Source organism: Haemaphysalis longicornis, unplaced genomic scaffold, assembly GCF_048455015.1.
Source record: "Haemaphysalis longicornis isolate Haplotype H1 unplaced genomic scaffold, Haemaphysalis longicornis Haplotype H1 scaffold_174, whole genome shotgun sequence".
NCBI classification, from domain to species: Eukaryota; Metazoa; Arthropoda; class Arachnida; order Ixodida; family Ixodidae; genus Haemaphysalis; species Haemaphysalis longicornis.
In genome coordinates this window covers 50337-62662 of record NW_027526279.1, presented here as the reverse complement: position 1 = coordinate 62662, position 12326 = coordinate 50337, and the positions used below count along the sequence as shown (strand labels likewise).

The following is a 12326-nucleotide window of genomic DNA, read 5'->3' as shown; positions in this document are numbered from 1 at the left end:
CTGGTCCAAGCCGAAAGTGCATAGGCCGCAAAAAATTCGACATACAAGCTAACGTGCTGAGCGAGGCTGAAACGTTTTATGACGGAGAGCCAGAAAAAACACCTTTTTCTCTTACTCTCATAAATTTATTTTATCACATTTAAAGGGAGAGCTTATTGTTTGAATTCTTTGTGGTCCACTAGGCTTAGGGTTGGCGCAGAAAATTTTGACAAAGGCTTTGGCAACGAGAAACCTGGTTCCAGCTTTGGCAACAAGAAACCTCACAGCCAGAAGTTAACTGCCGACGAGATGGCTGTAGCCAGTGAAAATAAGAAAAAGAGTGTCTCACCTTCCCAGGCGGATTTTGGGGCTGTGGTTGGAAGGCACGCGCTCGGAGAGTCCGCGGCGGGGAAGGGGGCTTCCAAGATGGCTGCTGCCGCAGGTAGACAGCTCATCTACAATGAGGCAAGCGATCGGACGGGGACAGGTCAGGGCCTCCACAGTGGTCGGGAAAGCAATGCGAGACCGTGAAAATCAACTCCAGAGCAAGCACTTGCTTGGTGGAACAAATGCATCTCCGGTATGTTTCGAAATATTCCCCCATAAAATGGCCCTCCAGTTGAGAATGTAGGAAGTGCGAATTTTCGCTGCTGTGGATTTGGGCGAGGCGGTGAAGAGTACCGGAAAGCGCAGAAATTCCATTCCAGCGCAAAAACCTGTGGCAACCATTGTGCTCCCGCTGAAGTGTTTTTTCAAGGGGGGAAAAATTTTCTGCAAGAAACTCTTTGCTCATTCCAAGCAGAGGATTTGTATTAACATGAGGAATATAGTTTTACAGGAAATTATTGTTACCTCCCACTACAATATATAAGTTCACCTTTCACTATGAAGCAAAAAAAAGAGTGAAAAAAAAAAAACACACATCTGGTGCAAATGCGCATCCAAAATTGCTTTTATTTATTAGGGAGTACCTGTTGTCATTTAGGTTACTACCACAGATGGCCTACCCATTCCCATGGAGAGATCTAGATACAATCCAGAACCTTTATTTTTAACCTGGGCCGCACTTCATCATACCAGCAAAGAATTTGGCTTATAAGTTGTATGTCAATAACACACTGCTCTCCGACTTGGCCAGTACTGCCTGTTTTTCACAGAAGCACCAAACTGGCACTAGACCAATGTACCCAGCTTCGATTCACACTGCACAGACATCCAGTTCCACCATTCATCTAGAAGAAGACAATTCCAAAGACCTCAGAAAACGGGAATTAAAAAAGAGCAGGAAGAGCAGGCAAAAAACAAAAAAATGGGTCAGCATCGCAGAGACTTCAGAATGCAGACACAGTAACAGGTGCTTCGAGGCACCTAACCTTAGAACACACAATGGTAGAAATAAGATGCATGCACTCTTCTTTTCGCCAGACGAAAATTTACATTCTGCCAGGGACAGCTACGCAAGACGGAGGAGAACGTTAGAGCAAATTTTTTTTTTTGTAAAAATATCTTCACCCACATACTGGCTTATATACACCTTTTAGAACCTCTGTTTCCCGTATGAAATGCTTCTTAGGGAAGTTCCTAGTTTAAAACCAGGAAAGCAGCAGCAGCTCGGAATGCGCTGCACTTACCCGGAGACATGAACAAGATACGGCGTTGCTTGCGGGAAATGTTCACAAAATTAAAGCGGCCACCATTTTCCATTTCCATCAGGTGCAACACATTGTGTTGTGATCAACAGCACTAGGCACGGTGATTGAAAAAAGGTAATTTAGCTTCAATAATCAATAGCAGGCTACTTTTATCCCCCTAAAGGATGGCATGCAACCAATGCGTACTGGCTAGATCGCAGAAGAAACTCAGATGGAAGATCAAAGTTCAAATAAAGCAAAAGAAGTTGACTTACCCTGGCCATGTCGTGAGATAAACCAATAACAGGTGGACTAAAAGGTTAACAGACTACAAGGTTAACAAACAAGGTGGATACCGAGAGACTGGACTAAAAGGAGGGCAATGCCATTACCGTATTTTCGCGCGTAGAACCCGCACCAAAAATGCGAAAATTTCAGTGGCAAAGTAGGGGTTCCGATAATACGCGGGGTTTTTTTCTTTAGTGCAGCTTCATGGCAATGTGCGTTGTGCAATGAAGCTCCTACGCCATAACACTGACTAAGCCTTCCATAGCTCTAGCGAGAGCAACGACACTGAGTGAATTGGGACTTTAGCCTCGCAGTCAGTGTATGCTACTTGCTAAATATACCCTCTTTCTGATTACATAGTATGCAATGTGTTGCTTGAGCAGTAGCTTTGGTGCAGCCTTTCCTGTATCAAATGTGCAGGCAATACGCGAGGATTTTGTTTTCTTTTTCCGGTGGGTTGAAAGTGGGGGGGTGGATTATACGCACGAAAATACAGTAACTTGATGGAGGAAACGAAAAAGGAATTCGGATAGCGCAGGATAGGAGTCGTTGGAGGTCAACGGGAGTGGCCTTTGTCTTGTAGCAGACTTCAAGATGATGACATTCAGTTGAAACATCCTTGAAATGAGGTTCCCATATATTTAAAGGCAATATAGGGCTAACTAACACACGCCCTGAACAGCTACAGATCACCAATACTCGTTTCGATTACCTGAAGATGACCAACAGGGTGTAATAAACGCCCACTCTCAAACAAGAAGAATTTGCTTTTCCCTTAAGCAGCTGCATCAGGGGAGGAGCCACTCCCCAAACTAACAAGTGTATTCTAGCTTGAACAAAGGCTCGCTAGGAGAAACATTCAGATTTATTCTACGCACTTCTTTTGATATTTTCTGCTTTTGCAATAAAGAAGTGGTACTCAAACTTTTCAATTACAAGTTATTCACCTAAAATCACAATTGGTTTTGGATTCCACCCAAAATCTGAACTCTTCTGTCCTTGGCAGACGAGGTCATAAAAAAACTACACAGGAACAATAAACAAGGAAAGCAAGCTGCATAGGCATAAACACAATTCTCCTCTGTAGTGCATGTAATAATGTAATGTCATGTAAAAAGGAGCATTTGTCCTGTGAAGGTCTACCCTGTGCTGTTTGCCCCTCCCATTCAACGCTGAGTTAAACCAGGAGAGTAACAGCATTCAGCTAACAAGACCTCTCTACGAGGCGTGAGAGTTCGACTCCTACATAAATGCTCCGCAACGAGAGCCTCGAACGCAGGAGTAATAATTTTTCAAGGTTCATGTTAATCTTTCACATGCCAGAGTCACGCCCTTATACCAAATCGTTTAAACGCCACTGGTGGTCTTCACACATTCACCGGCACTCTCTTCTTTTGACCGCCATTTGAAGCACAACAGCCACGACGACCGGCGAATTGAGTTTGTGAGCTCGACTCCACAGCGGAACACCTCTATCCAGTCCGGCCACTGCAAAAGCTCCGTTTCACGAAGATTTTTGTGCATAGTGCATGACAACGCGTTTTCCTTTTCCCCCCTAATGTGAACAGCAGCACTGACCGGCGCTGCTGCCCGCCCCGAGGGGCCACTCGCTGGAGCTGTCCGACTGGTAGTCCGAGTGGGCCGGCGGAGGCGGAGGCGGAGGAGGCATGGCCTGCACGGTCAGGCAGCAGCGGTCCAGACCGAGAGACGAGGAGCCCAGGCTGCTCAGGTCCCCCTGGCTCCTGTGGTGGTGCTGCAGGGGCGGCAAGAGAGGTTCGAAATTTAAAATTTTTGGGGTTTAACGCACCAAAGATACAGCTGCGCAGTGAGGCACGCCATAGTGGAGGGCTCCAGTTTGATTTTGACCACCTGCAGGGACCTTTCACAGGCACCGAAGTATTGACAGACAGGCGTCCTCACTTCTCAAGTCCATCCGGAAAGCGGCCACCCCGGCCGGGATCGAACCCAAGTTTTTGAGCAGCTAGGGAGGTTCAACCACGACGTTCCATTTCCAACTCAAAATAGTTAGTTCTACATTGCACTTCTGCTTGGTGACAGGATCCTCTCCACACCTGAACCAAGCTAAAAGATGCTAAACCACCCTTATTTACAAAAACACTGCCTAGTGCTGACCGCCCTAACGAAGCATTTTTCAAATAAAAAAAAAATAACCCCAAAAATAACAAGAAGAAAAAAAGAGTAGCCGGGGCTCTCGCTTCGGACGTAAGCACCCAGCAGCAACACTACGTGCTATGCCACACACGACCGGACAGCAAGCTCATTTTGTGGCAGTGTTCAAATCTATCCGTGAGATGGCACTAGGTGTAATGTCCAATCAAATAGAAGAAACTTTCTTGGTAGGATGGCCCGTGCCTGCATTGGCGCAATGGGAAAGTAGATTAGTAATTTCTGCGCATGAAAGCCTGTGACACGAAAGCCCATAGCAAGAGGCGCTTGTTGTTGACTCTCTGGTTGAATCCACTTTCCCACACTGTCCAACTACAATGTTCCTCTCACCATACAAATGCTGCCATCTACCTTCGTCAATACAAAAGAAAACTCTGACTCCCACAAAGTAGTCATAGTAACCCGCGTTTGTTTTGTGCCACTAGGGCAACAAAGGAGAAACAACGCCAACACAGTGGTTGAGTTGTTTTAGGTGTGAAGTGTTGTGTAAAATATTGTCGTGGATGTGATGGGTTTAAAACTCTTTAGTGTGTCGGTGCATAGAGACCTCGATTTAAAAGAAGAAGAAAAAAAAAAAAAAAAAACACACAGAGATGCAAGTTAGACTAATGACCATGTGGGTGGGAGTGTGCAAAAGATGACAGTATGCTCAAAGCTACCTTCCTTTCTAAGGGGCTCCAACCTCACGTGCAGTGTGAAATGCGGTTTAAAAAAACCTGATGTCTCAAAGTCAGGCTAAGAGGCATTTTCTTGTCATCACGGGTTGAAGTAACGCCAAGTGTTTTGCTGTGTTTGTAAATATGCGTTTGCTGTGGAGATGAGGACCTCACCAACAAAAATTGTTTTTATGAGTGCTTTGAGCGAGATCTGAACGAGTGATATGGCAGTGGTTTGTAAAAAAACTTGCACTGCAGTGTATATCATAAAGAATTTCCCCCTGCTTTTGTCTGTAGCTACCGGAACACCAGAGAGGGCATATCGAGTGCAAGAAAATTGGGTTCTTAGCATACACACATATGTACAAACACACTTACCACTCTTTCTTTTTTTTAATGTTCAAGTGAATCAGATGACGCCTCAATGCTCCGTATAAAACCTGACGTACAAAACCCGAGAAAGCTTCTTTCGAGCCTTATGATTCGCTGCTTTGTAAAGCACTGGGGATGACACTGTCAGAAACAAGGACGTTCATATTAAAAAAAAGGCAGCAGAGTTCCCTGTCAACCGTTTAGGCTCAATCTGTCCAAAAACATCGGACGAGCTGGCATTCAGTTATACCAACGGATATGCAATGGAATTCAGAACAGCACCAACAACCAGGACAAGAAAAGAATACTACCCACAATGCTATGTTGTCTTGCCTTTTCTTGCCACATTTGTAAGCCTGGCTTTCAATTCCACTGAATAGGCACCAACTAGCTGGAGTCACCATCTGGGGGGACACTCGTTTTGAGGACATTTTTGTTATTTTTTAACCTACGTGTTCGGGATTCACACATGAAGTGTATTTCAACATCCTGAGCCCAGACATGCAGTCAGTTTTCGTCTACGTGGTGTGTAAGTTCAGAGCTGTGCAACATAATAAGCCATTCCACTTAGGGAATTTCTTCGTTGTGTGCCTACGAAATACCCGAATACTTTTTGTCCCTTTGTGCTCCAGAAGGACCAGGGAGTGCAACTATACCACAGCAGTAATTTTAGCCATGTTTCTGCGAACGCTGTAAACTTCATAAATGCCGGGGGATCAATTAACTATGTATTTGCAAAACAAACTGCATAAAAAACTCCGCTAGCATAAACAAATTCCATATTTTTGTGCTTTTATTGCACCGTTCAGTTCTTAAGATTTTGAATGCCGCAAAGATTATACCAATCTGACCAGCGCATCCCAAGATATTGTACCCGAAAGTTGTTCTCGTGGGAAAAAAAAATTGGTTCTGATAAAACCAGGCTTCCATGCCAGCGAGCATCTTGCTCTTTCAGTTGACAAAGCACAAAAAACATGTACACCCGACGTAAGAACTTTCTGGGACGCGATTTCGGAAACCGAAGTCAATTTCTCTGAGTGCACAGCCCCTAATTTTCCTTCCCAAGCGAAGTATTGTAGTTCGGTGCATCATCACAATACGCATAGCATGAGCTTAGCCACCATGCAACTGAGAAATTCATTTCGATTTTCGGAATCGCGTCCTGGAAACTTTTGACGCCGGGTGTAGATTCCTCCTTCACCGTCCTTTTTGTTGTGTGGCTCATCCGAACCACGCGACAGCACCGCCGGAGGTTCACACACAATTTACACACCACCACCCTCGCTGTCTACCTGGGTGTCCCTGGTGGCGGCTGCCGGGTCCAGGGGGCTGTGTTGGCGGCGCGATGACGGGTGTGCCACCAAGCCACCGGCGCCCACCGCCCCTCCGGCTCGCATCCGCTGGTCGTGCGAGGAGGAGGAGAGCTGCGCCAGCGAGAGCTCGCTCCGAGACACCACCAGGGGCCCCGGCAGGGGCTCCAGCAGCATGAGTGAGACCAGTGAGGGACTGCTCCCCCCACTGCCACTCCGCGAAGGAGGACCCCCTTTTCCAGCACCTGCGAGGAGTCGTGCCAGCGGTGGAAGCGACGGAGACGGTAGCCTTGAATGTGGCTGGCTGGCTCCAACCACACCGCACCAGTTAACGGGCCGGGGAGGCAGATGCAAGTTTCGCCCATTAAAGGAGCCATGAAGACAAAGTACAAGTTGGGTTTATTAGAAAGACTGCTTAGTCCCGATAACAGTGATACCAATATCATCGCAATCTTCGAACAAATAACGGTGATATGAAAGAAAACGTGTGAAGCAGTTGCGACACCCTAGCCAATTTCCCGCAACTTTTCTATGGCGTCACGGAACCTTGTTTGTGCAATTGGCGGCCGCCTAACTGATCTGTCGCGACGACACATGACTGGACGTCTGTAATGGGGCCTCTAGTTCCATTTGACGACATCACTTGAATGCTAACGTGCAGTTAACGCACTGAAAATTATGTTTTATTGTTGGCCCGTGTGACGTCATTCTTGCTCACAACACGTCACTGTGGCGCAAAATTTGAAAGTTTTTAAATACTTCTTGCTTTTTTTTTTTCGTTAAAAAAACATCTGTTGTGGCTGTAATGGAGCTGAGTGAGATACTGAATTCTAGTTCTTTCAAATTAAACGAAGTTATGTATTCCTCTTCATGGCTCCATTAACAGGCCATGCAGACAAATGCGTGTTTTGCTCATTAACTTTTCGGGCTGTGGTGTCCTGTATTTAGTGTCCTGTGTGGTGTCCTGTAATTAACCAAAATTCTTGTTGCAATTTCAGAAAAAAAAAAAAAACCAAGACAGCTAGATTTTCTGGGAAATAGTTCTGGAAGGATTCCTCTTTCGATACGTATCACCAGTTTTATTATTATTTTTTTTTTTTTGCAACAGCTGAACGCTAGAGAGAGGAAGGCATCGCAGTGAAGTACAAACTGATGTTGAGGTGACCCCTAGGACCGAAGTTCCTGATTACATGGTTGCAACTCGCGAACTTCTTTCAATATTAGCTTTATTTTGTATACGTGGGCTCGCTGATTTTTAAAGTTTAGAAAAGAATGCAAAAAAAATTTTTTTGCTCCATTTTAAAATTTTAATTGCCTAATGACCTAACTACATGCAGTGCCTCTAAATCGCTGATTACTTGCACCGCAACATAAATTTTTCGTTTGTAAGCTTACACGATCACCATATTCAGGAAAACACACACAAAAAGTCTTTTTCTAGAAATGAAAAATTCAAGAGCTGAAAGGGTTTAAATGGACTACTCTGTCCCAAAAACAACAATACCGGTTATATCACAGACTTCAAGCAAACAGTGGAGAGATATTAGGGAGGACGGAGGAAGCAGTGGCGATTCTCCGTCCACTTTCGAGCAATTTCTCTGTGATATCGCAGAATCTTGTTGGTGCGATTCGTAGCTGCTGACCAAAACCACCGCCAAGACACAAGACCGGGCGATTGTGTAGTGGGGCCTCTAGTTGTGCTTAATTACATCGGTTGAATGCTGATGTGCAGTTAATACCGTATTTTCACCCGTATAACCCGCCCCTGCATATAACCCGCACCCCCATTTTCCGTCGACGAATAAAAAAAATTTATCCCCGCGTATCGCCCGCATATTTTATACATACGAGAATGAACCAAATCTACTGCTCAAGCAACATTACACATTTGTTTATGCAAAAGAACTTGCCTAGCTGACTACACAAGTAGATGGCTTGCCACATACATTTTTTTCAGGTTGGGGTATTGTTGAGCGTTGAGTGCAAAATGAGCACCGTCAATGGGATAACAGTGGCTTAGCCGCTATCACTGCTGCAGGGACATAGCGGCCCAACACGCATTACGGTGAAGCTGAACCAAAGGAAATACCTCGCATACAATCCACACCTCTACTTCACACCTTAAATTTTTGGATTTTTGGTGTGGGTTATACGCGCGAAAATACAGTACGCAAATAACTATGTTTTCAGAGCTGGACCATAAAACGTCCCTCGTTCCCATTACAGGCCACCTTGGTGCAAAATGTAAAAGTTTCTCAGTATTTCTCGCGTTTGTTTGGTTAAAAAAGCATCTTTCGCGGCTAGAATGGAGCTGAATGAATAACCAGGGCTAGTCTTTTAAAATTGAACGAAGTTGTAATTTTTTTTTTTCGGGCCTTTCAACACACTCAACAACGAACTAATGCAAGACGTTGTCATTACAAATGCATGCACGTACGGAAGGGAAATAATTGCCTTCTTCAATCTGCCATTTGAGTTTTTTTTTTTTTTTTTTTTAGCGCGAACACGACATTTTTACTTGAAGAGCAACTGTGCCCTGTACACTGCCTACACTCTTCTGGGCAGGCAAATAAGAGAGACCAAACGTCTGTTCTTGCGAGAAAGTCATCCTGCAAGGATACAGATACAAAAATATGAACCAGAACATGCAAAACTGAAAAACAGTGTTCGTAGAGTTCAAATAATGGTATATTTGCTATTGGTATATTTTGAAAGCCACATTTCAAAACTTTGTTCCTGTTATGGAGCCAGGTGTCAGTTTGGCCTGCACAGACAGAAATTGTGTTATGTGTATGTTCTAGTGCGTATTTCCGCAATCGCGTTTCAGCTGCCCATGACTGTACATTCACACGTACACGTGCACACAACTGCAGATGTATGTACAGTCCCGCCAATGATAAGGAAATAGCATAGGGAGTGACAATTTCTTTGTTAGGCCTGATGCTCCTTACAAGAGTTGACAAAATAGTTTCCAAACATACCGTATTTACCCAATTCTAACGCGCACTTTTTTTCCAAAAAAATATGCGTAAAAATCGCATGCGCGTTAGAATCGGATACAAAACCGAAACTGCCGAAACAGCGGAAATTTCATCCCACCCATCGCCATCGCCATCTCAAGATGGCGCCAAAGCTTTTAGCAACGATTTTTTGGACGCAGCAAGCCGAGGCGCCTAGGCTTTTCTATCGGCGTTCACACAAATCGTCAAATCGTTTCACTTGCGCGCTTGACAACAGCAATGGCAGCAGCAGCTCCCACGCGTTCAGAACGAGCGGTCGGCTGAAGCGTGCACCTCTGGAGAAGCTCTCGGGATGGGCGTGCGAGGCGTGGGCCACGATCCCATCGACCATGGTTGAACGTTTGTTCAGAAGTGTGGCATCGCGAGCGCGCTTGAAGGCACCGGGGCCCAGATGTTGTGGTCAGCAGAGAGCGACGAGGAGTGAGATGAGTGAGATTACTTCGGGAAATAAATCGCCCGTTTCTCTCGCATTCGTTTTTCTGGGTCACAAAGTCCCGTGCGCGTTACAATCGGAGGTGCAAGTTTTTTCGTTTTTTTTGCCAGGAAAATCGGGTGCGCGTTAGAATCGGGTAAATACGGTAAGTTCAGATGTGAGCCACGACAAAATAAACAATTTTTGTACTGCATGAGTCTCACAAACATGTTAATCTTAAAATTCCACACATGTCTAGCAGCGAGCACAAAAATTTCGTTAACACAGCAGATATTTTGAATGCTTCAAAGCGAACATGCCAAATTCAAACGACGTTCAGGTTGTATGCCTCACACAAGCTTTGTGTTTTCACTGAAGTGGCATGGATTTGCTCGCGCTCGTGCAGTTTTTGTAGATTGATTGATTGATTTGATTGATTGACTGTGGGGTTTAACGCACCGATGCTACATAGGCCATGAGGTTCGCCGTAGTGGAGGGCTCCGGATTATTTTTCAACACCTGGGGATCTTGAACAGTTCATGCAGAAGCCTGGACATTCCACACATTTTCGCGCGGACACTCGACAAGTCCATAATTGCCACATTTTTTCTGAATTACCCCGCTTACACAGTTAACCACTTCTCAGCAGCTACTTGTGCTAAACACCATGTTCACACTGAAACAAATGATCCGCAATTACGTTGCTTCCAGCAAATTCAGCTTTTCCAGATTACAATGTTTGGCTCAAGCTACCCTGTACCGAGATCGGCACGTTATGTGTGCAGTCCAATCCACTTATGAGACTACCGATTATAACAATATATTGGATATAACAACAAACAGCGGTGGCATCATCAACCTTACCATACATTATACGGTAAAATAAACCGCTTACAACAATGGCCTTATTCCGTATTATTGGTTATAACAATTGAGCTCGACATTATGAGCCTACTTAAATATACTATTTGGAGATCTGTGAGAGATCTTGGGTGCATTGCGTGCGACCAAGCCTGACTTTTCAAGCATGAAATGAGTTGCGGCATCTTATGTCTTTCCAACACTCAGAAAAAGTTGGAACCTTTCACGTAGCCACCCTATCCCCGAAGAAAGATACTTCCTGACTGCCCCTCTTATCTCCTGCTGTCAGCTGGCTTAGGCAGTGAGAGAGGCAGGGGGCAGCTCTTCAACACTGTCCAGATTAAAATAACGCTGCATTGGGGTAAAAGGCCACTGTTGATTACCGATGTTCAAAAGGGCAGAAAACAATGCCATTTTAGCAACATGCAATCTGCCAATCATTAAAAAAAAAAAAAAAAAAAACGGTCAAGAATTTCATGCGGAGACTTCGTGCTATGTGAAAGACAGTGGTTTTTCCTAGGGGCCCTGTGGCACATCCATGGCTAAGTCTGGGTGGTCGGCCATGCAGTTACATTGTTTTGTAAACGCTGGGCGAAAACCCCTAAAAGCTTACAAAAGTAAGTCTTTCCTGCCTGACCCTCTTATAACAATTGCTGGTTATAACAATGGCTTTTTTGCGCCACTTCAATGTTGTTATAAGTGGGTAAGGCTAGCAATAATACTAGCAACGGCGAGACGCTCACCCGACTGGCCCGACGACGTGGTGGAGGGGGGTGCGACCACCAGAGGTGGCAGAGAGTTGCAGGCCACCTGACGTGCCAGCCGCTCACTGGGCGATCCCCCTCCGCGCCCGGGAGGGCTACGTGCCATTCGCGCCGGAACTGGTGGAGGCACGGGCGACGGCCGGTCCTGCTAGGGCAAACACATTCGGGGCGTGCGCATTAGGGTTGGGCATTGTTTATTGCTCCTCGATTGCATTTACGGTGGCCTATTCATGGTTGTACAATTTCATTTTAATACATTCTAGAGGGAAATCTGGTGGCAATGCCTAGGCAAGCCACGCTTCAGCAAGCAGGCCACCACGTACCGAGAAGGGGCGTTCAATCACTACTCGGCGTGGGTCATCAACAAACTCGTAAGTTAGTAGGGCTGCAAAAGAACCACAGTGTTATTGTAAAAGGCTATTTAAAGTTGCTTACTTATTGGAAAATTGGAGGCCCAAGAACTGTGTGTGTCAGTTCAAAGCTTCGTACTTCGTTCAGTTCAAAGCTTTGTAGTTCAAAACCTCATGCAAGACGAACAAGAAACAAAAACGTAACAACCTTGTTGGTGCTTTTGGCTTCAAGTGTGAAAAGAAGCCGTGCGGCTAGCCAAGCCAAGTGCGCGACGAGCACGGTTAGCTGTTATGATGGCGCCCACAACGACACTAGATTGCAGTGACCACTTTTTCTCTAGTATGTGTGTTAAAATGAAACTATACGTTCATAGTAATAGGGCGGACACCGATGAGAGACATGAATCGCACAAAAAATGAGACAAGGCTGGACAGCACCATATCTGCACTCTTCCTGCCCCATCTTGCAATTCCTGTTTCATCGACATGCCATTTA

The 12326-nt window shown here is 45.3% G+C and overlaps 1 protein-coding gene across 1 annotated transcript in view; it reads right to left on the bottom strand.

Annotated features, from left to right (window-relative positions):
- The window catches only part of LOC144166519 (signal-induced proliferation-associated 1-like protein 2), a gene marked incomplete at its 5' end in the record, with an annotated part of 80702 nt that overhangs the window by 18988 nt on the left and 49388 nt on the right, over window positions 1-12326 (bottom strand). The window contains 4 exon segments of the mRNA XM_077696028.1: window positions 329-434; window positions 3477-3651; window positions 6406-6668; window positions 11460-11625. Of these exon segments, the coding sequence (XP_077552154.1) occupies window positions 329-434; window positions 3477-3651; window positions 6406-6668; window positions 11460-11625 (710 nt within the window).